Source organism: Phyllobates terribilis, unplaced genomic scaffold (genome assembly GCF_046119375.1).
Source record: "Phyllobates terribilis strain yellow unplaced genomic scaffold, ASM4611937v1 Scaffold_11__3_contigs__length_659146591, whole genome shotgun sequence".
Classification (NCBI taxonomy): Eukaryota; Metazoa; Chordata; class Amphibia; order Anura; family Dendrobatidae; genus Phyllobates; species Phyllobates terribilis.
Window position 1 is genome coordinate 218,371,607 of NW_027362771.1, and position 27,320 is coordinate 218,398,926.

At 47.2% G+C, this 27,320-nt stretch overlaps 1 protein-coding gene across 10 annotated transcripts in view; it reads left to right on the forward strand.

Moving 5' to 3' along the window:
- CADPS2 (calcium dependent secretion activator 2) overlaps positions 1–27,320 on the forward strand; it is a 566,401-nt gene that overhangs the window by 410,420 nt on the left and 128,661 nt on the right. For 5 of the 10 annotated variants that reach the window (XM_073652053.1, XM_073652046.1, XM_073652048.1 and 2 more), the window contains 2 exons: positions 19,622–19,636; positions 20,599–20,673. In XM_073652053.1, the coding sequence (XP_073508154.1) occupies positions 19,622–19,636; positions 20,599–20,673 (90 nt within the window). The remainder of the gene's footprint in view (positions 1–19,621; positions 19,637–20,598; positions 20,674–27,320) is intronic. The other 5 variants (XM_073652044.1, XM_073652047.1, XM_073652054.1 and 2 more) reach the window with 1 other exon arrangement.

The window sequence follows — 27,320 nt, forward strand, 5'->3', positions numbered from 1 at the left end:
AATTGTTCAAAAAGTTAAAGGGGTTGTCCACCAAATGCTGTAAAATAGCTAAAATAACAAACACAGCATGTACTCACCTTCCTTGGGCTCAGTGACAGGTGTCTTCCAGGGCGCCAGTCTCAGTGTTTTGGCTGCAGTGGTGACGATTAGTGATGAGCCTGCATTAAAATGCTCGGGTACTCATTGTTCGAGTCGAGCAAATTGGAATGCTCAAGTGCTTGGACCGAGTAACGAGCCCAATGTACGGTACAGACCAAAAGTTTGGATACACCTTCTCATTTAAAGATTTTTCTGTATTTTCATGACTATGAAAATTGTACATTCATACTGAAGGCATCAAAACTATGAATTAACACATGTGGAATTATATATTTAACAAAAAAGTGTGAAATAACTGAAAATATGTCTTAAATTCTAGGTTCTTCAAAGTAGCCACCTTTTGCTTTGATGACTGCTTTGCAAACTCTTGGCATTCTCTTGATGAGCTTCAAGAGGTAGTCACCGGAAATGGTCTTCCAACAATCTTGAAGGAGTTCCCAAAGATGCTTAGCACTTGTTGGCCCTTTTGCCTTCACTCTGCGGTCCAGCTCACCCCAAACGATCTCAATTGGGTTCAGGTCTGGTGACTGTGGAGGCCAGGTCATCTGGCATAGCACCCCATCACTCTCCTCCTTGGTCAAATAGCCCATACACAGCCTGGAGGTGTGTTTGGGGTCATTGTCCTGTTGAAAAATAAATGATGGTCCAACTAAACGCAAACTGGATGGAATAGCATGCTGCTGCAAGATGCTGTGGTAGCCATGCTGGTTCAGTATGCCTTCAATTTTGACTAAATCCCCAACAGTGTCATCAGCAAAGCACCCCTACACCATCACACTTCCTCCTCCATGCTTCACGGTGGGAACCAGGCATGTAGAGTCCATCCGTTCACCTTTTCTGCGTCGCACAAAGACACGGTGGTTGGAACCAAATATCTCAAATTTGGACTCATCAGACCAAAGCACAGATTTCCACTGGTCTAATGTCCATTCCTTGTGTTCTTTAGCCCAAACAAGTCTCTTCTGCTTGTTGCCTGTCCTTAGCAGTGGTTTCCTAGCAGCTATTTTACCATGAAGGCCTGCTGCACAAAGTCTCCTCTTAACAGTTGTTGTAGAGATGTGTCTGCTGCTAGAACGCTGTGTGGCATTGACCTGGTCTCTAATCTGAGCTGCTGTTAACCTGCAATTTCTGAGGCTGGTGACTCGGATAAACTTATCCTCAGAAGCAGAGGTGACTCTTGGTCTTCCTTTCCTGGGGCGGTCCTCATGTGAGCCAGTTTCTTTGTAGCGCTTGATGGTTTTTGCAACTGCACTTGGGGACACTTGCAAAGTTTTCCCAATTTTTTGGACTGACTGACCTTCATTTCTTAAAGTAATGATGGCCACTCATTTTTCTTTACTTAGCTGCTTTTTTCTTGCCATAATACAAATTCTAACAGTCTATTCAGTAGGACTGTCAGCTGTGTATCCACCTGACTTCTGCACAACACAACTGATGGTCCCAACCCCATTTATAAGGCAAGAAATCCCACTTATTAAACCTGACAGGGCACACCTGTGAAGTGAAAACCATTTCTGGTGACTACCTCTTGAAGCTTATCAAGAGAATGCCAAGAGTGAACAAAGCAGTCATCAAAGCAAAAGGTGGCTACTTTGAAGAACCTAGAATATAAGACATATTTTCAGTTGTTTCACACTTTTTTGTTAAGTATATAATTCCACATGTGTTAATTCATAGTTTTGATGCCTTCAGTGTGAATGTACAATTTTCATAGTCATTAAAATACAGAAAAATCTTTAAATGAGAAGGTGTGTCCAAACTTTTAGTCTGTACTATAAGTATGGGAAACTCAAGCATTTTCCGGCGGCTCCCCCTGGCGGTTTGCAGAGGGCCTAAAAATTGCACAAATCAATGGGAACAGTGCTGAAATGACATGGGAACTGCATGGGGAAGACCCCTGGAAGCATTTCTGACTCCTAGGTCACTGCTGTCAACAACATTGTCAGAGGTATTATGCCACTTTTACGGACTCACAATAAAGCATACAAAAACAAAATGGATTTTCCTGGGAAATATGTTAAGGAACATCCTTTCCAGGGTAATGACTTTTATATAAGGCAAAATAAATATACAACAAAAAAAATGCTCCTCCACACCTTGGGCTATGTTCACACGTAGTGTTTTTGATGCGTTTTTGCACTTTTGCATTGCTTTCAACCAAGACAAATGCATTCATCAGGAAATGTAATTTTAACATTTTACAACCTTATCTGGCCATGTGGTTTGTGACACATCATCAGACACATCCTGTTTCATTTATGATGGAGCGACTCTGAAAGTCACAAAGCCTATTTTCATATGGCCATCAGGCGGCCCTTACTATTCTTAAAGGGCCAGCAGTCGGCCCTCGCTATTGTTAGAGAGCCTTCAGCCGGCTATGCTTTGTGGTTCCCATTATTAACGAGTGGGTCTCCTATACTGTTATTGCGTATGCAGTGACTGCAATGGCTGCCAAAAATTTGAAGGAACTTCAATGCCCCTTGCAAGAGATTTAGAGGTTTGAGGGCCTCCTGCAAAAAATGCTCCCATTATTAGGAAGTGTGTCTCCCATACTGTTTGCCTATGCAGTGAAGCAATAGCTGCCAAAAATTTGGAGGAACTCCAATGCCCCTTGCAAGAGACGTAGATATGTTGATATGGTACATATGGTGGTGCAGGATGAGGATACGGAGAAGGAGGAGGACAAGAGCAAATAGACGAAATCAGGAAGCGTATATCCGTGTCTGGGTGTGAAGACAGAGGTGCATGGGAATAGAGTTAGACCTCCCAAAAAAAAGACACTGTATTTGAGTTTGTTACGCTGCTATCATTCGGTGGTGTTGAGAAATCTGGCCCAATCCAGCCCTTTTTTTTTTTTTATAAGAGTCAGCCTGACCGCATTTTCAGTTGACAGGCAGATGCGCCTATCGGTTATAATTCCACCGGCGGCACTAAAAACCCGCTCTGACAAAATGCTAGTGGCAGGGCTGGCCAGGACCTCCAAGCCGTAGAGCGCCAGTTCATGCCACATGTCCAGCTTGGATACCCAATAATTATAAGGCACAGAGGACTCACGGAGGACGTTGGTACGGTCGGCAAGGTACTCCCTCACCATCTTCCCAAACTTTGCACTCCTTGTGAGAGTACCCCACGCATCAGGGCTTGTGCGATGGGAGGGTCTGAGAAAACTGTCCAAGAGCTTTGACAGTGTTCCTCTGCCTCTGCTCGATTGCATTTATGTCTCTCTCGCCTGTACTCCTTGCTTGTCCAACAAACTGTGACCTCTGCCGCCTGCGTTTTCTGTTCTTCCTCCTCTTCCTCATTGTCACCCAATCTACATTGGGATGAGATGAGTCTGTGCTGTGTGGAATCACCCTGTATGGTTCCTTGCTCCATCACTTCGTGCTCCGCCTGCAATGCATCCTCTTTAATTGTGAGCAGAGAGCGTTTCAGAAGACAGAGAAGCGGGATGGTGATGCTAATTGTGGCGTCATCGCCGCTCACCATCTTGTTGGAGTCCTCAAAGTTTTGGAGGATGGTACATGTCTGACATCCATGTCCACTCCTGAGGTCTTATGTGTGGAGTCTGACCTAAATACCGACGGCCTTGTTGATACTGGTAGTAAACAACTGCCCTCTTCTGCTCACAAATCCTTCCCAACATCTGCAATGTAGAGTTCCAACACGTGGGGATATCGCAGATCAGTCGGTGAGATGGAAGCTCAAAACTCTGCTGAAGCACAGCAAGGGTGATGGAAGCTGTAGCTGACTTTCTAAAATGGGCACGCAGGAGGCATACTTTGACAAGCAGATCCAACAAATCCGGGTAGGTTTTGAGAAACCGCTGAACCTTGAGGTTAAGCACATGGGCCAGGCATGGTACGTGTTTGAGCTCGCCTCGCCTCAGAGCCGCCACCAGGTTCCGGCCATTGTCACACACGACCATGCCTGGCTGTAGGTTCAGCGGTGTCAGCCACAGAGCTGCCTGCTATTTCAGAGCTGTCCATAACTCTTCAGCATTGTGCGTTTTGTTAGCTTCAGCACAGCCTGTTTCCACTTGGCCGAGGCAGTGCTGCAGTGCTTCTAGCTTGCAACTAATGTGGTCATTTCAGAGATGGAGGCTGAAGAGGAGGAGGAGGTGCAGGAACTGTAGAATGTGGGGCCAACCCTGATTGACCCAGGGCCTGCAATCCTTGGCGTTGGGAGAACGTGTTCCATCCCAGGGTCCGACTGGGTCCCGGCTTCCATTATATTAACCCAGTGTGCCGTCAGCGCGATGTACCGTCCCTGCCCACAAGCACTTGTCCACGTGTCCATGGTTAGGTGGACTTTCCCAGCAACTGCATTGTTGAGGGCGCGTCTAATGTTGTGGGACATGTGCTTGTGTAATGCGGGGATGGCACACCAGGAGAAATAGTGGCGGCTGGGGACCGAGTACCGAGGGACGGCCGCCGCCATCAGGTTGCGGAAAGCTTCCGTGTCCATGATCCTAAAAGGCAACATTTTGAGCGCAAGCATTCGCGAAATGTATGAATTTAGTAGTGTGGCCTGTGGGGCGTTGGCTGCGTATTTGCGCTTGCGTTCCAAGTACTGGGGTAACGACAACTGAACGCTGCGCTGGGGCAAGGACGTGGACGTGCTTGCTGATGGTGCTAGTTGAGAGTGTGCAACAACAGGTGCAGGGCGAGAGGCATCTTGGCATGCGCCATGGACAGGGGATTGGCGTGCACACACAACAGCGGAGCAAGCAGTGGTGTCACCCGCAGACACTGTTGCTGGACCCTTTGGTTCAAGCCACTTAGTCGGGTGCTTTGCTGCCATGTGCCTGATCATGCTGGTGGTGAACAGGCTGGTAGTTTTGCTACCCCTGCTGATGCTGGCCTGGCAGGTGGTGCAAATGGCCTTTTTGGGGTTATCTGCAGAGTCTTTAAAAAAGAACCAGACTCGGGAAGACCTAACAGTTGTACTGGCAACTTCCTTCATGTTGGCGTTACGAGGAATGCTTTCCCACCTTGTGTCTGCGGCCACCACTATGCTTCTTCCTGCCTATTGTGGTGCTATACCTCCCTCCCCCTGTGTGCTGCTGTCCTCGCTCTGTATGTGTCCCTGCCAGGTTGGGTCATTTACTATATCATCCACCACCTCGTCTTCCACTTCCGCACCCTGGTCCTTCTTCTGACTTTCTGTCAATTGTTTCTCATCATCATCTTCATCATCCACCTCTTGCGACAGTAATTGCACTTTCCCACCGTCGCCTTTGTGTGACCGTGGCTGCTCCAATATTTGGGCATCGCTACACGCGTTCTCCTCTTGACTCGCTTGAAGCTGGCTGTGCGAGAGGCCCGAATCTACAAATGGAAAAGTGAACAGCTCTTCTGAGTGTTCAAGTGTGGGATCAGTTGTCTCCGGACACTCGGCATGGTGGGAGGAAGGAGGATCAGGGTGTGGAATATGCAGTCCAGACTCACTGCTACTGAGACTTGACCGTGTGGAAGACAGGATGATGGTGGTGGTGGCTAAGTGACTGGAAGCATTATCTGCTATCCAACTAATAACCTTTTGACACTGCTCTGTGTTCAATAGTGGTGTTCTGCGGTCCCCTATTATTTGGGACAGGAAAGTCAAGCAACAAGATGTAGGTGTTTGTTGTGGCACAATTTCAGCTTGCCCACGGCCACGGCCACGTCCTCTGCCTCTGCATGCACCATCACAATCACATCCACTTCCCCGTCCCTTGCCACGCACCTTGCCCATTTTTAATGGAGAATATTTTCCACGTTCACGAGAAATGGCTGATTTTGGAACGCAGTTATATGTGATACGTCTGACAGACAACCACAATTTTAAATAGCAGGCCTGTAATTTGCTAGTACTATCCTTCACAAAGACCTAGTGTGAATAGCTTGACCGACACACTGCAACGGAATGGAAAAGGAGGCCAATATTTCCAACGTTCAGTTTAAATTTCTGGATTTGTATCGCTGAAATATGGAACAGATCTGGCTTTATTCTGCAGTGAGAACAAGCAAATGGAGCAGAAAAATGGTGTACTCTGGATTGCTTTTTAAGCAAATAACCAGGATTAACATAACAAGAAATGTTTCCCTGGCCCCTGTTATCTTGGGCTATGTCTACAAATATCTGTAAGAACAGCAGCAACAGGAACGTTCAATGGACCCTCTTGCACTATATGCACTGCAGTCTGCCACATACACTGCCTGCCTGCCTAGTTCCTGCTATCACCACTGAATATATGCAGCTGGATTAGTTCTCAGAAGGACTGTTAGTTCAGATGGATATATATATATATATATATATATATATATATATATATATATATATATATATATATATATATATATATATATATATATATATATATATATATATATATATATATATATATATATATATGTAGATATGTGTATATGTATATATGTTGTGGAATACCTATACTAACTATAAAGAAGCAAATCTCTCCCTGACGCAGCAGCTGCTCTCCCTACTCTGCCTGATTCCGGGGTAGACTGGGACGAGCATGGCGGCACCCAGTCTTATATACACCTGATGTTGCTGTGCGGCCAGCCAATCACTGTAAGGCCCACAACCAACATGGCTACGGCGTTACAGTGCATGGCAGGCAATCCCTGCATGTTCATTGGCTCTCTAAAGAGCACCAAACATGCAGGGGAAATACTCGTTGAACACAGTGATGCTCAGGTGAGTACCGGGCAGTGGCGAGCACGTTTGCTCATTACTAGTGTCAATGTGCCATCAGTGTAGCCAATCGTTGATCTTGCAGCTCATGCGATTTACTTCTTCACTGCTGCTAGCTCAGTGATTAGCTACAGTGGTGATGCACACAATGGATAGGACATCACCACTGCAGCCAAAACACTAAGATCTAAGCAGTGATGAACAGCTGTTGCTGGACCCTGGAAGAGTGAGTACTTGCTTTGTTACTTTAGGTACTTTGCATGATTTGGGGGGTTCATTTTTCTGAAAGTGGATAACCCTGTAAATGTTTACTAATATAAAAGGGGTGTCCTAACATATGGGCCCCAATTCATCTAAGCTTTGATAAATACCACCTACCTAATTATTCCTGTGGACTAATAGGATAGGGTAAGAGATGGTCCTATGCTGATTGCTGTAAGTCCAGTTGCTGGGACCCCCTCTAATCTTGAGATTAAGGTGCTGGAACCTTATATTCATGACGTGTGTAGGAAAGGTGATTACGGCAGCTAAATAGGAAAGTGTTCTTTAGACTATTTAGACTGTGGAATCCTTACCACGAGAGGTAGTAATGGCAGATACTATAACAGGATTTAAAAGAGATAAATTATTTTCTCACAACAAATGGTATTGTAGGTTATAAATAATCTAGTGTTAGAGAATGTATAACTGATGGACAAAGGTTGAATTTAATGGACCTATGTTTTTTTTCTGCCAGTTTATGTAACTAGGTAATCCCCAAAAGCGAGACTTTGTACCCTCATTCTGAATGGTGTGGTGGTAGGCCTGCTGGTCATCCTTCTCCCCCATTCATTTTATATGGGCTATTTCTGACATTCCCATAGACCAGGGGTTCCCAACCTGTAGCTCGAGAGCCACATGTGCCTCGTGGGCCCGTGATGTGTGGCTCGTGGCTGTATGCCAGCTTGGTGCACCAGGTGTAGCAAACAGCTATTAAGAGTAGATCTGTATATGGTGACTTCTGTGTGTAGCCCTGCACAGAAGAGCGGACCTGAATGGGGGTAAGATAGGAAACCCTGGAGCTTGTCATGCTGCTTTAGTGTGATTTCAGTGGAAAAGCTGTGGCAGGAGATAGGTGTGGCTCGCGACCCTCTTTCTTAGCTGAATGTGGCTCTCAAGGTCAGAAAGGTTGGGGACCTCTGCCTTAGACAATGTATGGAGCTAAGGTCAAGCATGCGCATCTCTGATCCATTCAAGACAGGGCTGCAGGTCTCCTTCCCTGGGATCGCTGAGACTCTTAGATAATCAGCAAGTTATTTCCTATCCAATTGATATGGGATAACTTGTGTTTTTGGGAATAACCCTTTAGTTTACAGGCCAGGTTTCCAACTAGAGATCTTGTTTCTATGATCATTTCAAGCAACAACAGTAGAATGTAATGGTTCTTCCCTTACATTCATTGTAGTCTTTAAGGTCAGTCATTCCGATGCTTCTGTTTTGCAGCAATCACCACAATTATATCTGACTAAATGCATTTTTCAGAAGGCAGATTTCAATTAAGATTTCAATTATGATGGATAAAAACATTTATCCATGCAATTATCAATGCTAGATATGCTAGATGCCATCAGCGTATTCGCATAAATGCTGCTCTATTACGGGGCAGCATATCGTTGGGACAGGTCCACTGCACTGTTAGACCAAGGTGCACATAAGGCAACTGAGGCTCGGACTCCTGGGTCACATCTGCGGCTCTAATTTTTCTGTCAAATCTTCTCAATCCGTCTGCTCCCATTTTAAGTTAATAAGGTTTGTTGGATGTTTGTGGTTCCTGTTGTGAAACATATCCAGCGCTGCATCGAAAATGTCCCTACAAACAGAAAGTAAGACACAGAGACCAACACAAATGACAGATAACCGAAGTTAGGAGTTCTCTAGTGTTCCCTTACCACTCACTGATGTCTACCATGTATTTGTATACTTTTGTGCGGCATGGTCTATTAGTACAGTGGACCTGTCTCTATAATAAGCTGCCCTTATTATTAGGAACATCATAATATGGTGACAGATAGGCTTCAATCTTCCTGTAGGACTGCAGCTAAATACGAATAACTCAGCAGTGAAGGGACATGTTGGGACATTTATTGACATCTGAACATACTTGAATTTCAAAGGTTTTGCTTGATTTTATTTATTTTTACTGAGCTGTGCACAAAGTTTAAGGGGTGACATATATCAATCTCTTTTTGCTGATTTCTACTGTTTTCTATCATACAGTCTGAGTTACCAATATAGACAGTATAGAATTAGGCTGTGTGCCCACGATGCGTTTTTTAAGCGTTTCCGCAGCGGCAAAAACGCTGCAGAAACGCTTAAAAACGCATGGTAGAAGGCCTGCCATGTTCCCCAATGATAATCCGCATGTGCTGTGCACATGCTGCGGAAAAAAAACGCAGCACTACCAATTATTTTGCGGAAGTGCTGCGTTTTCATGGATTACGCATCACTGCATAAGTAGATGCGCATTCCATGCATTCTAATGTGCGGATGGTACCCAGGTCTAGAGGAGAGGAGACTCTCCTCCGGACCTGGGTACCACAGAAAACTGTAAAAAAAAGAATAAAATAAAAAATAAATATATACTTACCTTCTGGCGGCCCGCGGTGCGCTCCTCCTTGCTTGGCAGCAGTTCGCGATGGACTGAAGGACCTGCGCTGACGTCAGAGTCATGTGACGGGGTCACGCGAGGCTGACGTCGGCAGGTTCTTCGCTCTATCGCTGCCGTCAGCCGGGACGGAGGAAATCAAGACTCTGGGGGCCATCAGAGGGTAAGTATAGATTTATTTTTTTACATTCTCTCGGGTCACACAATATTAATTCCTTGCCGGTTGCATGGATTTATATAGTGTGACCAAGTTGTCAAGCAGTTTCCAAGTGATGCTAAAATCGCTTGGAAAGCGCTTGTCAACCCGCATGCGGAAATGCATGTTAAGAACGCTTCACTTCCGCTTGTCCCTGGCAGGAAAACGCATGTACAATCTGCATGTACAATCCGCATGTGTTTTTTCTGCCAGGGAGATGCAGAAACGCTCAGGAAAAAATCCTGAGCATTTCTGCATCGTGGGCACATAGCCTTAGCATTTTTGAAGACAAAAAGTAGTTAATCATCAACTGTTATGTCGATAAAGATATTTTTATTCTCTAAGTTTAGTACCTGGTTGTACCACCTTTTAAAAGGAAATCTTCCAGCAGGTTTTTGCTACGTAATTTGACAGCACCGTCACCATTGTGTAGGGACAGAGACCCTGATTCCAGCAATGTATCACTTAGTTTAGTTGGTGCAGCACTTATGATAGTCACAGTATTCTCTGTTGCAGATTCAGCAAAGGTCAGATGTTGATCCTTGTATAGCTCTACACCACTGATTAGCAGCTTTCTGTGTGTATTATATATTGACAGAAAGTTGGAATAGGAGGCACAAGGGCAGCTTGTCCTGTAGTGATAATTTCCTGCTGATAAAACACAGCCTAGTAAGTGACACATTGCTGGAATCATGGAAGAAAAAAGAGATAAAAGCGCTCCCTGTGTGAACCGGCAACTGCATGGGACAAGGTCCAAGTAAGTATTGCTCACCTTCACTTGTTGTACTGGACAGGCCCAACACTGCTATAGGGCACAACATGGAGAATTCCTCTGATCAGCTGCCGCACCGAAAGTCCGCTTCCCACCCTCACCGTGCTGGAGCTGCACCGCTGTACTGAATAGGCACACTCTTGGAGGAGGTGTATGACGGATGGTTTCCCCGATTAGCTGCCACACCGACCGTCAGCTTCCCACCCTTACCGTGCAGGAACTGCACCGCTGTACTGAATAGGCACACTCTTGGAGGAGGTATATGACGGATGGTTTCCCTGATCAGCTGCTGCACCGACCGTCAGCTTTCCACCCTCACCGGGCAGGAGCTGCACCGCTGTACTGAATAGGCACACTCTTGGAGGAGGTGTATGACAGATGGCTTCCCTGATCAGCTGCTGCACCGACTGTCCGCTTCCCACCTTCACCGGGCAGGAGGGTTGTCTGATTTCGCTGAAAACTGGGGAACTGCCTGGTTATGCTTCAAAATAACAAAGTTCCCATTACTTACTTGATTCATTTGAGGCCTAGGACACCCCCTCACTGTTGCTCTTCGACAGTCTTTGTTCACAGGTCTGTAGCGGTGACATCCTATCTAACACAAAGTTACTGCAGCCTCTGATTGGGTTCAGTGGTCTCATGCTGTCTACCTCAGTGTCAGCGCTGAAGTCAGTGATTGGCTGCGGCGGTCATGTGGTGTAGACCAGATATCACCATTGCAGGTGTCAGGGAGGTGATGGTAGGTGGCCGCAGTGGATTCATTAGGTAAGTAATGCTTATTCTGTGATGTGTAAGTGACGCGCCCCTGGGCCTGTGTCGCGCTGCGGTGCGCACGCGGGAGCTTACCCGGAGCCGGATCCGTGGAGGGTTGTAATCTCGTGGCGGTGACCCGGTCCGTGCCCAGGGAGTCAAACTAGACGGCAGTCTATTAGTAGTAAATAGTTGATGACTACGCCACCCGTTGAGTGCAGCCAGGAAGCTGCTGCTGCAGGGCAGACCGCTGAGGCCGGTGGTAGGATGGTGCAGCGTGATAGTATAACCCCCAACGGGAGGGGTATGGCCTCAGGGCAGCCGACGTGGATGATGGGGGTAGCAGGAACCACTCAGAGACGGTACGGTGTAGTTCAGGGTCTTTACTGGTAACAACGACAGACCCTCCCGGAGTACTTGCTAGCAAACGGGGCCTGGTCAGTCTTTGAGCAGATGGGATCTCCCCTGGCCAGGCGTAGTTGTAGGCCTCCCAAACTGACTGTACTCTTCTGGCTACCTTGCTAGAAGCTGATGTAAGTAGCCCACGTCCCTGAGTGTACCGTGTGGTGCTCACCCGTATGGCCGGTGACTCGGGGCCTTCTAATGGCTTCCGCTCCACGATGGCGGTGCTGGTCCCACGCGTGTGACCGTGCCTTCGGGCTTCTGGGCCAGAGGACCTGAAATCCCCTGCCCGACGGATTCTGCTGCTGGGTAGGAGTTAGTCCCCACAGCCTCGGACTCCGGGTCCGGTAAAGAATCTTCTTAGTCAGGGCGAGCTCTGTAGCTGCCAGCCCCTGACTCCTTGTAACTCTGCTGTTTCCTATGCTGCTTCTCTTCTCCACTCTCCTTGTCTGACTCACCCTGCCTCAGCCCCGGGTTTATACAGGGGAAGTTCTTCCCCTCCCAAGACTGGGCAGGAGGTGTGGCATGCACAGGATCCCTGACCAAAGGACCTCCCACCTGCTCTCAGACATAACATTACATTACTGTGGAAAACCAGACCCCTGGGGTGCCACATTCCCCCCCTAGTGAAATTTAGTACTCCGGGACTAAACACATTTAGAAAAACATAACAAAGTATAACAATAACAATACTATAAGAAAAACACATAAGATGGTTGCGGCGTGTCCGCAACCGGGTGCAGTCTTTGAAGAAAAGCAAAGGTGTCCATTTCACCAACACAGGGAGACGTAACCAGGTAGGGGTCTGTCCTACCCCGAGTCCTTAACAGTCTCTAGTCCATCCTGGGTTACGCTCCAACTATATACAAGGATTCCCGGTAAATCCACCAAGGTTTCCTAAAAACAACTGGAAACACAAAATTATTCACAAGCAACAATACACAGAAAAACATAAATAAAACAATTTATACACTTTAAATTCTCCAGCGTGCGGGTAACTGGCCTCTAGTGGCCCGAGTGGACCTACGGAGCTGACTGTCTGGCCCTGAACTACAGGGTGTAGGAGCTGTCAAGGGTAAACTGGGCAGCTGTCTACCGGCTCTTTGTCTCACTAGGGGTACGGCAGGCTCACTATAAGCAGAGGGTTGATTCTCCTGTTCTGCTTGTGTGGAGTCTTCTGCCTCCTGGACCGGCTGTTCTTCCAGCTCTACCCGTTGCTCCGTAGGTTCTTGGGATGATGGTTGGAGGAAGGTGAGTACGGGTACCACAACTGCACCATTGACTTGAGTCCAAGACTGAGGGAAGTCCCCGAGCACGGTACTAACCATATCTTCCCTTTCTTCCACGGGTCGATGGTCTTCTTGTTCCTCTTCAGGGTTCCTCAGTTGTTCGGGACACTTCTTCAGGTGGTCCCGGGATACAATGGCTGTGGTTTCCCCTCCGTCTTTACTGATGGTACAGACCTTCGGGTTCTCGTGGCTTGAGGGCAGTACGGTGTACGGGTCCTCCTCCCACTGGTCATCCAACTTGTGGAGCCGTCTTTTCCTCTTCAAGACCTGCTCTCCGGGTACCAGGGGAACAGCGGGAGCATACTGGTTGTAAGTCTTCTCTTGTCTTTCCCTAGCCTGACAGAGACTTCGCTCCACGCTCTCTTGTACTCTCCGGTACTGCTGCTGCCTCTCTGTGTCCCAGTCTGTTTCTGGTGAAGTGTCCTCAGGTGTCAGGACTCCCATTTCCAGGTCAACAGGTAACTTACCAGGTCTCGCCCTCATTAGGTAAGCCGGGGTACAGTTGGTGGAACCTACCGGGTTGTGGTTGTATAGGTCCACCAGATCGGGCAACTTCTCAGGCCACAGACTGCGTTCTTCCAGGGGCAATGTTTTTAGCAGATCCATTACCACCTGGTTCATTTTTTCACAAAGTCCATTAGTTTGCGGATGGTAGGGTGTCGTCCTTATCTTCCGGCAGCCATACAGATTGCAGAATTCCTGGAAGACCTCCGCTTCAAAGGCAGGTCCCTGGTCCGTCAGCACTTGGTCCGGGTACCCGTGTGGACGGCAGAAGTGCTGCTGGAAGGCTCTAGCTGCTGTTTGAGCCGTTAAGTCCTTGACGGGGACGACAACCAAGAACCGGGAGTAATGATCCACGATGGTTAACGCGTAGACGTAGCCACTTCTGCTTGGGGTCAGTTTTACATGATCCAAGGCTACCAGTTCCAACGGTTGCCGGGTGACGATGGACTGCAGGGGAGTCTTCTGGCTGGCCCGGTCCTTCCTTCTCAGATTGCACGGGCCACAGTCTCTGCACCACTTCTCGATGGTTCCCCTCATGCCTACCCAGTGGAACCGCTCGCGCAGCAGGAACTCCAGCTTTTTCCACCCGAAGTGTCCAGCTCCGTCGTGGTATGCCTCCATCACCATGGCTGCGTCTCTTCGTGGCACCACTACTTGCCAGAGTAGTTCATGCGTCCGGGAGTTGACCATTCTGCGGCACAACTTCCCCTTGTAAAGGAATAGTCGACTCTTCTCCGCCCATAGTTGTTTGGCTTCCTCCGGAGCGTCTGGTTCAAGTCGAGCCTCCGGCCGAGTCAGCATCTCCTTCACCAGTCGGACGGCAGGGTCGCTGTCTTGCGTTTCCGCCCAGTTGTAGTGGGGTAAGGGGTTCAACGTAGCAGCCTGTTTACCCCTTACCCGGTGGGAATACTGGATAGTCCCATGACGGTGGAACGCAGGGAGTTCAACTTCTTCCAGTCCCTCCGGATCTTCTCCTTCGTCCGGCAGGTTGGGCATCCTGGACAGGGCATCGGCGTTAGTATTGGAGCGTCCTGCCCGGTATTTGATTGTGAACTCGTAGTTGGACAGACGGGCCATCCACCTCTGCTCCAGGGCACCGAGTCTTGCCGTGTCCAGGTGTATCAACGGGTTGTTATCCGTGTATACGGTGAACCGGGAAGAAGCGAGGTAATGCCTAAAGCGCTCGGTGACTGCCCATACCACGGCCAGGAACTCTAGCTTAAATGAGCTGTAATTCTCGGGGTTCCTTTCGGTGGGTCGCAGTTTTCGGCTGGCATAGGAGATCACTCGTTCTCTCCCCTGCTGAATCTGGGATAGTACGGCTCCTAGCCCGATGTTACTGGCGTCGGTGTAGAGGATGAAGGGCTGGCTATAGTCTGGGTACGCCAAGATTTCATCCCCCGTGAGGGCCATCTTCAGCTGGCGGAAGGACTCTTCTTCTAGCTCTTCCCATTTGAAGGGCGGCTTCTGGTTCTTGGCCTTCCGGGACTGGCCTATCAGGAGGTCCTGCATAGGCGCTGCCTTTTTGGTGAAACCGGGAATAAACCTTCGGTAGTAGCCTACCAACCCTAGGAACTGCCGCACTTCTTTTACGCTGGAGGGGCTTGGCCATCCCTTAATTGCGGTGATCTTATCGGGGTCGGGAGCCACTCCGTCAGCGCTCACCACGTGTCCCAGGTATTGCACCTTTGGTTTCAGGAGGTGACACTTGGAGGGTTTCACCTTTAGGCCGTAACTCGCCAGAGCTTCGAACACCTCCGCCAGGTGTTTCAGGTGGTCCTCATAAGTTTTGGAGTATACGATGACATCGTCCAGGTACAACAGGACCGTCTCGAAGTTTCTGTGGCCCAGACAGCACTCCATTAATCGTTGGAAGGTTCCTGGGGCGTTGCAGAGTCCGAACGGCATGCAGGTGAACTCACTAAGTCCCATCGGGGTGGTGAATGCGGTCTTCTCCCGGTCCGCCTCTGCTACAGGAACCTGCCAGTACCCGCTAGTGAGATCCAAGGTAGAGAAGAAGTTAGCAGATCTTAAAGCAGCCAATGACTCCTCTATCCTTGGTAAGGGGTACGCATCCTTGTGTGTGATACGGTTGATTTTCCGGTAATCTACACACATCCTCATGGTGTTGTCTTTCTTTTTGACTAAAACTAGTGGGGCTGCCCAGGGGCTACAGCTATCCCGGATTACCCCAGCCTCCTTCATGTCTCTAAGCATCCCCTTGGCGTGTTGGTAATGTGCAGGGGGTACGGGTCGATACCTCTCTTTTATGGGAGGATGATCTCCCGTGGGGATGCGGTGTTCTACCCCCTTGACTCGCCCGAAGTCTAACGGGTGTTTACTAAACACTCTCTCATACTCTTGAACCACCCGATAGACTCCTTGTTTCTGATGTGAGGGAGTGGAATCAGTACCCAAATGTAGTTGCTGACACCAGTCCTCCATGTCTTTCTTAGAGCCGTTACCTTCCTCCGGGTGAGATGGAGGCAAGGGTTCCACAGATTGTATAGAATTTTGATTAGTGGTATATAATTTGGCTAGCGTGGCATACCGGGGCAGGTACACTTCCCTCTCCCCGATATTTATTATGCGAATGGGCACCCTCCCATGGCATACATTGACCACCCCCCGTGCTGTCAAAATGGTGGGCCTACTGTCTGAGTAAACTGGTTCTACCATTGCCTGGTAATCTCTTCCTCTCAGACCAATAGCTGCCCGGCACCAAATCATCATTTCACTTTTTGGGGGCATGGCAATAGGAAAAGGGTCACACATTCTTACGCTACCAATCTCACCGCCGGAGAGTTCCACTTGTTGCCGTTGCATCAGTGCCCGGATCTCTTTCTGGAGCACCCGCTGCTCGCCGGAGCTGGCGTTCTTGGCAACCTGCTGTAAAAGGAAAATCACCTCTGCAAGACAATTTTCAATTACGTTAGTTCCTAGAGTTATTTTTGGGTGACTCTCATGTTTATCAATATCTACAATGATCAGTCCCTGTGCGGCCAGTTCGACTCTACCGATTTTGAGGGCCACCTCCTTAAATCCGATCTGTGGCACGGGCGGGCCATTGCTGGCGATGATACTCAAGTCGTCGTCAGGGTAGTGGGTAATATCCGAGTCATTCCAGTACTGCTTGAAGAGCACGTACGGGATGGTGGTGACCTGTGACCCGGTATCCAGTAGGGCACTCATGGGAATGCCATCCAGTACCACAGGCAAGACTGGACGTCCTCCCACATATCTGTCGCGCCAGTTCGATGGGCCTGGTGATCTTTTTCCTGGGGGTTGGCCCTCTACCCCAGGTTGTGCCCGTTTAAAGAACAGTACCTTTCCATATGTCCGGGTTGATTGCAGCGGCGGCAGATGGGTCGTCCGTCCTCGCTGTATCGGTCACTGGGTCTTCCTCTGGCCGGTGGGGTCCTCCTTGGTCGACGCCACGGGATGTCCTCCGGTCCGGATGCCAGCTGGATCTTCCCTGGGGTGGAAACCTGTAAAGACTGCACAGTTCGGGTTAGCGCAGCAACGCTCTTAGCTAGCTCTTGGACCTGATGGTGTAGGTCTGGAGCCGGGTCATTGTCCAAAGCCTGCGCATCAGCTCCCACAGGCCCTGCTGACAAGGGCGCCGCCTCCTGGTAGTAAGTGGTAGTGGGGCGTCTGTGGGTCACAACGCCACCTGGTGCCGGTTCTCGGAGCACCCGGATGGCTCTGTCCTTGAACTGTGCAAAGTCCAGATGGGGATCCTGTAAGGCCATTGCCCGCAACTGGGTTCGGTGGGCATTGCAATATAAACCCTCTATAAATTGTTCAGTCAACAGCCTGTCCTCGTTTCCCACCCCATCAGGGTCGGTCTGCTTTATGGCCCTCAGGGCCTCTTGTAGGTTTAGTGCATAGTCCCTTATACTCTCATGCGCTCGCTGCTTGCACCCGTAGAATCTAAGCTTAATCTCGGCTGAGGTGCGGGTATCAAAGGTGTCCTTCAGCCGGGTTAGTATCCCTGCGACAGTCTTCCTCCCAGGTGGCCAGGATTTTACTTCCCTTTTGGCTGCCCCGGTTAGTTGGGCCACCAGGATGCTCACTTTTTGCTCTTCTGTGAGGGGGTACACCTGGAAGAGGCTATCCAGCTTTTCTCTAAAGTCATGCAGGGTATGTGACTCCCCTGAGTACTGGGGTAGCCAAGCTGCTCCCGGGATATAGGGCATGGTGAAGGGCATAACTGCAGCAGCGGTAGCGCTGGCGGGGGTTGGGGCAGTGAAGCTCTCCTCCGTATCCGACATCTTCCTCCCCCCTAGTGGACCGTGGCCTACCTTGCGATGATCCTCTTCCGTAGGCCGCGGCTCCGCAGTGGATCGTCAGGGTTGAGGACCTTCCGTCGCGCTCCTGTGACGTCGGCGTCTGCTGGGCTCCTTCCAGGACCTTACGCAACGTCCGGACGTGAGGCGGGGCTTCAGTTCTCGCGCGCTTTCGGAGTCCACGCCCCTCTTCTTCCCGCGCGGCGTCCTCAAGATGGCGTCCAATGGCGGGAAAACTCCACGGATGGCGGGAAGAAGGTCGAAGATGGCGCCGGATGGCGGGAAAACTTCGCGGATGGCGGGAATCTTCACCACTGGTAAGTTTGAACAGTCTTTGCTTTTCAGGCACGCAGTACCCGGTGGTTGCGGGCACGAAATCCTGCCGACTACGCCAAAGTTGACGCGCCCCTGGGCCTGTGTCGCGCTGCGGTGCGCACGCGGGAGCTTACCCGGAGCCGGATCCGTGGAGGGTTGTAATCTCGTGGCGGTGACCCGGTCCGTGCCCAGGGAGTCAAACTAGACGGCAGTCTATTAGTAGTAAATAGTTGATGACTACGCCACCCGTTGAGTGCAGCCAGGAAGCTGCTGCTGCAGGGCAGACCGCTGAGGCCGGTGGTAGGATGGTGCAGCGTGATAGTATAACCCCCAACGGGAGGGGTATGGCCTCAGGGCAGCCGACGTGGATGATGGGGGTAGCAGGAACCACTCAGAGACGGTACGGTGTAGTTCAGGGTCTTTACTGGTAACAACGACAGACCCTCCCGGAGTACTTGCTAGCAAACGGGGCCTGGTCAGTCTTTGAGCAGATGGGATCTCCCCTGGCCAGGCGTAGTTGTAGGCCTCCCAAACTGACTGTACTCTTCTGGCTACCTTGCTAGAAGCTGATGTAAGTAGCCCACGTCCCTGAGTGTACCGTGTGGTGCTCACCCGTATGGCCGGTGACTCGGGGCCTTCTAATGGCTTCCGCTCCACGATGGCGGTGCTGGTCCCACGCGTGTGACCGTGCCTTCGGGCTTCTGGGCCAGAGGACCTGAAATCCCCTGCCCGACGGATTCTGCTGCTGGGTAGGAGTTAGTCCCCACAGCCTCGGACTCCGGGTCCGGTAAAGAATCTTCTTAGTCAGGGCGAGCTCTGTAGCTGCCAGCCCCTGACTCCTTGTAACTCTGCTGTTTCCTATGCTGCTTCTCTTCTCCACTCTCCTTGTCTGACTCACCCTGCCTCAGCCCCGGGTTTATACAGGGGAAGTTCTTCCCCTCCCAAGACTGGGCAGGAGGTGTGGCATGCACAGGATCCCTGACCAAAGGACCTCCCACCTGCTCTCAGACATAACATTACATTACTGTGGAAAACCAGACCCCTGGGGTGCCACATAAGCATTACCTGCCTGTTGACACTTTTCAGTGAAGCTGGAGAACCTCTTTTAATTTCATAATAATCTTATATGGTATCAGACATTCATTGGTCTGTAACTGAACTTCAAAACCCCTGCTCTCCCCAGAGCTATGCTATAAAATCCTGTCTGTCTCCTTACTGCATACGGTTTTACGTAAAATCATTGAAGTTAACTGGAGTTGAGGTTAGAAGGAATTCTATCATTTATCTCCACGAGCACAGGGCGCTGGTGCTTGGAACTCGGGGACATTTTTAAGATCTGTAAAGCCCCTTTTATTCTGGAAATCAAACTGACATGTTCTTGCATATCAGAAGATCATATTGAATGGACTTTTGCTTTGTAATAACAGAAATATTTGTCGAAGTTTTTTTTGTTATTGTGTTTATTTTCTTTTCCTTCTTTTCCTTTTACGTTTTATCTATTCTTTTTTTCGCTTTGTCATTACTTGTGTTCTCATAATTAATGCATCCTTTGCTTTTATACATTTTTTAAATTTGTCTTGTTAATTTTTCCATAAATTACTCATTGTTTTCATGTTTGTGTGCTTTTCATGTCCTGTTATTGGGCCATTTCATTGCAACATCCAGTTTTCTACCCAATGGGTAAGTCCTTGCTTGCAGAAACTAATATTCAACAATATGATGCTGTTACCATAATGTACGAGTGTAGGGGTTTTATTTTTTTTTCCATTGGCAGGAATTCCAAAAACAAATTTAAATTACTTTAAGTACAGCGAAGCTTAAAAACTTGTATATATTTGTGTTTGTGAATTGAGAAAGCAGAGAGGCTGCTTCAGTGCCTTGTAGATTTCCCATTTCTCGGTCTACACAATATTTTGATGTTTTGTAGAGTGAATACTAACGACGTTAACTATTGTAATGCAGATTTTTTTTTTAAGTGGTTTACTCTGAAGACAAGATATTGCAATATTATCTAATTGAGAACCCGAAGTATTTTTTTTCTAACCATGCGTTTACATACATTGATACTGGCTAGGACAAAAGAAATTCCTCCAATGAATGTTATTTGTGTATTTTGGTTATTTGTCTTTTTATTTCAATATGTTGGTGCAATTTCTATTGCATATTTGACTATATTGTGAGAAATATAATGCTTCATTTGCTGCTTTCTCGGATAAATAAAGAGAAGCCCATTTTAGTCTAGAACACATTTAGGCTAACTTATGAATACAAGTTGTGAGGCAAGCAATGTTGTATTAATTGAATCTTTTTTCCATCAAGACCAACTCTTTAGAAAAATGCACGGCTTTCTTAATTGTAGGAAACACAAAAAGTATCCTTCACATTCCTTCTCTTGAATGAGAATGGGAAATCAATTCATCTAAATAATAACCCCATTAGCTGCTTAACTCTGCATCGAACATGGGAAAATGTACCTCCGAGAATAAAAGCGTGTTGATTGGATGGATCATTTTCAAGGTTCTATTCTGTTGATATTCCAAGTAGTACACTAAAAATAGTGAAAATATCAATTGATTCGACCCTTTGTTCTATCTACTGATATAATACACGATTACTTATACTATTATGTATTTAATATGCAGCATCAGTATCATTCCAAAATAGATGACTTAATTGAAGAATCTGTTAAAGAAATAATTTCACTTCTGGTTTCCAAGGTATGTATTTCAATATTTCACTTTACCTTGTTATAAAAAGCATTATGCATTATTGCTTCAGTAAATGTCTAGAGCAGAATTTGCTTCAGAAATTATGTACAGATTTAACAAAGGTTAACTTGACAACCCCTTCAAAAGAATCCTGTCATGTCCAAAAATGTTAATTACTCACAGATTATAAGGAGAAAATAAACATGTATTTCTTGTAGCCGTTCGCCTTTTAGTCATAGGGGCAGTGCAGGGAGCCGTAAGGTAATGTGCCCATGATGAGGAGCCGCTGCGGGTTTGAAGCTGTGTGTCTATGCAGGGTTAAACCCGCAGCGGCCAGATGTTACAACACAGTGGTTGGATTTCTAGAAATCCCACTATTCGTCTCTGTGTACCCACGGATCACATGCAGAAACCGACATGCGGCGCATCTTTCAGACCCTCAGCATGTCAATTTCTCTTGCAGGTCTGCATGTGGACTTTCCCCATAAATTAATATCTATGAGGAAAGTCCGCATGTGAATAAAAAATAATAAAAATTGTGCCGCTCATTTGCACAATGAGTATGGAAACCACGCAGCTATCCTGTAGCGTCGGGGCCGCAGGTGGCTTCTGACCGTGGGCACATACCCTTACAGTCACCCATCATTACATAGTGAGCACAGCTGTAACCACGCCCCGGCACTTTGATTGACAGCCCATTTTGGCCACACACTGTAAGGCAGCCAGACATAACTTAAATACTATGTATCTGCAGGTAAATAGTGTTTTTTTACATGACAGGTTTCTTTTAAAGCAGGGGTGGGGAACCTCAGGCTCGCTGGCCATAAACAGACCTTTTTTCCGGCCCAGGGGCAGTTTCCCTGGGACTGCAGTGCTCGGACTAAAAGCTTCATTTTGACGGCTGCCAGCCCTTTAATTTACTCTTGCTCTGTGAGCAGGCACACGCAACATTCACTGCTGAACACTGTGGCACGTGAAGTGAAAGATTACATCTTCATGCTAGCCAATGACAGCGTCAGGATGTACTTTGTGGGCGTAGTTAGAGCACAATCATCTCCCGTCCTATAGAACAAGACAGCTTCGTCAGCCCCAGCCTCACCTGTGATGTCTGTACCGTTGCCCCATGTCTCCTGTGATATCTATACTTCAGCCCCATGTCTCTTGTGATGACTATATTGCAGCCCCATGTCTCTTGTGATGACTACATTGCAGCCCATTGTTTCCTTTGATGACTATACTGCAGCCCCATGTCTATCGTGATGTCTATACCTCAGCCCATTGTCTCCTGTGATGACTATACCGCAGCCCCATGTCTACTGTGATGTCTATACCTCAGCCCCATGTCTACTGTGATGACTATACCACAGCCCTATGTCTACTGTGATGACTATACCACAGTCCTATGTCTACCGTGATGTCTATACCTCAGCCCATTGTCTCCTGTGATGACTATACCACAGCCCCATGTCTACTGTGATGTCTATACTTCAGCCCCATGTCTACTGTGATGACTATACCACAGCCCTATGTCTACTGTGATGACTATACCACAGCCCCATGTCTACTGTGATGACTATACCACAGCCCCATGTCTACTGTGATGACTATACCACAGCCCCATGTCTACTGTGATGACTATACCACAGCCCCATGTCTACTGTGATGACTATACCACAGCCCCATGTCTACTGTGATGACTATACCACAGCCCCATGTCTACTGTGATGACTATACCACAGCCCCATGTCTACTGTGATGACTATACCACAGCCCCATGTCTACTGTGATGACTATACCACAGCCCCATGTCTACTGTGATGACTATACCACAGCCCCATGTCTACTGTGATGACTATACCACAGCCCCATGTCTACTGTGATGACTATACCACAGCCCTATGTCTACTGTGATGACTATACCTCAGCCCCCATGTCTTTTGTGATGACTATATTGCAGCCCCATGTCTCTTGTGATCACTACATTGCAGCTGATTGTTTCCTTTGATGACTATACCTCAGTCCCATGTCTACTGTGCTGTCTGTACCTCAGCCCATTGTCTACTATGATGACTATACTGCAGCCCCATGTCTACCATGATGTCTATACCTCAGCCCATTGTCTCCTGTGATGACTATACCGCAGCCCTATGTCTACTGTGATGTCTATACCTCAGCCCGATGTCTACTGTGATGACTATACCACAGTTCTATGTCTACCGTGATGTCTATACCTCAGCCCATTGTCTCCTGTGATGACTATACCACAGCCCCATGTCTATTGTTATGTCTATACCTCAGTCCCATGTCTACTGTGCTGTCTGTACCTCAGCCCATTGTCTACTATGATGACTATACTGCAGCCCCATGTCTACCATGATGTCTATACCTCAGCCCATTGTCTCCTGTGATGACTATACCACAGCCCCATGTCTACTGTGTTGACTATACCACAGCCCCATGTCTACTGTGATGACTATACCACAGCCCCATGTCTACTGTGATGACTATACCACAGCCCCATGTCTACTGTGATGACTATTCCACAGCCCCATGTCTACTGTGCTGTCTATACCTCAGCCCATTGTCTACTATGATGACTATACCACAGCCCCATGTCTACTGTGTTGACTATACCACAGCCCCATGTCTACTGTGATGACTATACCACAGCCCCATGTCTACTGTGATGACTATTCCACAGCCCCATGTCTACTGTGATGACTATTCCACAGCCCCATGTCTACTGTGATGACTATTCCACAGCCCCATGTCTACTGTGCTGTCTATACCTCAGCCCATTGTCTACTATGATGACTATACTGCAGCCCCATGTCTACCGTGATGACTATACTGCAGCCCCATGTCTACCGTGATGTCTATACCTTAGCCCATTGTCTACCGTGATGACTATACCGCAGCCTCATGTCTACCGTGATGTCTATACCTCAGCCCATTGTCTCCTGTGATGACTATACCGCAGCCCCATGTCTACTGTGATGTCTATACCTCAGTCCATTGTCTCCTGTGATGACTATACCACAGCCCCATGTCTACTGTGATGACTATACCACAGCCCCATGTCTACTGTGATGACTGTATCACAGCCCCATGTCTACTGTGATGACTGTACCACAGCCCCATGTCTACTGTGATGACTGTACCACAGCCCCATGTCTACTGTGATGACTGTACCACAGCCCCATGTCTACTGTGATGACTGTACCACAGCCCCATGTCTACTGTGATGACTGTACCACAGCCCCATGTCTACTGTGATGACTGTACCACAGCCCCATGTCTACTGTGATGACTGTACCACAGCCCCATGTCTACTGTGATGACTGTACCACAGCCCCATGTCTACTGTGATGACTGTACCACAGCCCCATGTCTACTGTGATGACTGTACCACAGCCCCATGTCTACTGTGATGACTGTACCACAGCCCCATGTCTACTGTGATGACTGTACCACAGCCCCATGTCTACTGTGATGACTGTACAGCATTGACCAAGTATAGCAGGGTATTTTCAAATTGATAATTTTGTACGGCCTCCGAATATAGTTATAAATATCCAAATGGCCCTTGGCAGAAAAAAGGTTCCCCACTCCTGCTTTAGGATGTTGTCCAACTAAATAAAATGTTATATCAATGTGTTAGAAATGCTAATTGAATAAACTCATTAACATACTTTAATTTTGATAGCTGTCCTGATTTCAGCATGCACTTCTTCCGCCACAGAAGGGGAGTTGCCCACCTTTTCTGTGTCAGTCTGACATGCTTCAAGGGGGTTGGCTATCTGGCTCAGTTGAATTAGTTAAGCATCATCATAATAGAAAAGGTGGTTAACTTGGCTATATTTTTTAATATATCTATTTTTAGAAAAAATGTTAAATACTTAACAATCTTGTTTAATTTCTTATATCTACTCGAAGCCTATTCATCCATTGATAGGAAACAGAAGCTCCATCAACAGATAACATTGACATTGTGTGCCTGAATTATTGAAACCAGTATATTATCACAAAAATGCATGTGATTTAAATCATGTGTTAATAACCATTTATTTTTTTTAAATCAAATGTATTTGAATATCCATATAGAAAAATTACCGTAAAAAATCCAAATTACACTGCTTACTGCTGCAGCCACAATAGGCTGATTATTTTCTAATTCTGTAGCTTACTTTTCAGCTTTACTATATAGATTGAGACAAAACGAGTTCAGTCGTTCCCACTTTCTAAAGATGAGATGTTAGGTATTTTGTATTGCTGAGGCCCAGAAGAGGCAACACTGTGCATGGAGAGAAGGCTCTATGCATTTTCCCTGTTACTGCCTAGTCTCTGGGACGAGAGATATACAGCATCATCGCTTCCTGGAAACTGTAATAACCTGTTGGTTAAATTTAATCCAAAACCTTTTTTTTCTTTAACTAAAGTTGGGTGCGTCTTTAAGTCCAAATATTATGGTGTATACAGTACTATGCGAAAGTTTTAGGCTGAATCTGCTGTGTATACTGCTTATAATTGGGTGAGGAACAGCCAAACTCTGCTACAAAGGTGGGGTTGTGGAAGACCATTTCATGTCTTACATCATAGCAAGACTGAGCACAGCCACAAGCCAAAAGGTGGTTGGTTATACTGCATCAGCAAGGTCTCTCCCAGGCAAAGATTTCAAAGAAGACTGTGGTTTCAAGATGTGCTGTTCAAGCTCCTTTGAAGAAGTACCAAGAAATGGGCTACGTTGAGGATTGTGGAAGTAGTGGTCGGTCAAGGAAACTTGGTGCAGTAGATGAAAGACAAATCATGCTTACTTCGCTTCAAAATTGAAATATGTTTTGCAGTGATAATAGGTCAGAACTAGCAGCAACCAGTGAGACTTGGCTACACCCATCTACTGTTTGGAGAAGTCTGGCCAGAAATGGTCATGGATGAATTGCACAAATATGTACAAAAACACAGGAAATGGGGTGCAGAACAATGGCAGCAGGTGTTCTGAACTGATAAGTGAAGATGTGAAATATTTGTCTGTAACATGGCAATTTCTGCAGGCAAAAATGAAACGTGGAGGTTTCTTGTAATTTCGGACTTCATTTCAACAAATAGTGTTGGTGATTTGGTCAAGATTAATGGTGTCCTTAATGCTGAGAAATACAGGGAGATACTTATCCAACATGCAATATCATCAGGGAGGCGTCTGTTTTGCTCCAAATTTATTCTGCAGCTAAACATATTGCCAAAATCGTTAAGAACTATGTTCAGCATAAAGGAGAACAAAGAGTCCTGGAAGTGATGACATGGCCCCAGAGAACGCTGATCTCAGCATCATTGATTCTGTGTGGGATTACATAAAGAGCAGACGGATTTGTACAAGTCTACATCGACAAAAGATTTATGGTCAGTTCTCCAAGATGTTTTCAACAATCTTCCTCCTGAGTTTCTTCAAAAACGGTGTTCAAATTTGATGCTGTTTTGAAGACAAATGGTGGTCACAGCAACTATTGATTTGACTTAGATTTCCCTTTTACTCTTTCACTTTGCATTTTGGTAATGATAAAAAAAATTAACATTTCTATTTTTTAAAGCATTCGAACTATAAAGCTGCATTTTTCCACACCTGCCTAAAACGTTTGCATAGTACTGCATGTGCAACCTGCCATTTCATAATGTCTTTTTAACAGTTTGTTCCTTTATACAGATTTTCTCTAGTTCTATAAATTTTACAAAATATGATTATCCTAACCATTTCTGCGGTGTGCTATATTCATAGTAACAGGATAGTAAGAAAAATGGCAACAGTGGAACAGGGGCTCCATGAATATTGTATTCAGTGCGAACCATATATTTTCATTATATTTAAAGGGGTTGTTCGGTCCAAATCGATAAGTCTGCAGTCAAGTCTGCAGTCACACAGAGTATGAATCCCCCCAGAGCATGTACTGGGCGCCACGGGGATTTGACGATTTCTGACCCGAGATTGGAGGGTATGTATGCATTATACATACTCCTGGCCAGTGGGTGCGGCCTCGCTCCATACAAGTGTAAAGGCCACGCCCTCTAGTCGGCCACGCCAACTGGACAGCAGCATCAGTAGACGGAGTGCGACCTCGCTTAATACAAGTGTACTGAGAAAGGCCACGCCCACTAGTCAGGCTCTGGCCGGCAGTATGTATAACTCATACATACCCTCCGGTCCTTGGTCAGAAACTGGTGAATCCTTACAGTGCATGTGCAGGGGGGATTCATTAAGTCTGCAGTCACACAGATAACGGAGTGACTGCCGACTTATCGATTTGGGCGAGACAACCTCTTTAAGTCGGCCCCATTTTAAAGGAGCTTCTTTGGCTGAAAAGAAAAGACCGCATGCTTGCAATCACATGCCGACTAGATTCCCATCTGCCTCTCTCAATGTTATATTGAGAGAAGCGGATGACACTATAGTCGGCACGTGATCGCAACTATGCATATCGCATGCATGCAGTCTTGTGACCTCCCACTCCTGCTGCGAATAGAAGGATTCATGACCCTATTGCGCATTGCACACTGTAGTGATTCGGCAGTCGGTCCAAGCCCATTTTTCTTGTCACTTTCAAAATTTGCCGATCAAGAGAAGAGATGCAAAATTTACTGCTAAAATACCATTGCCTCATAAATGT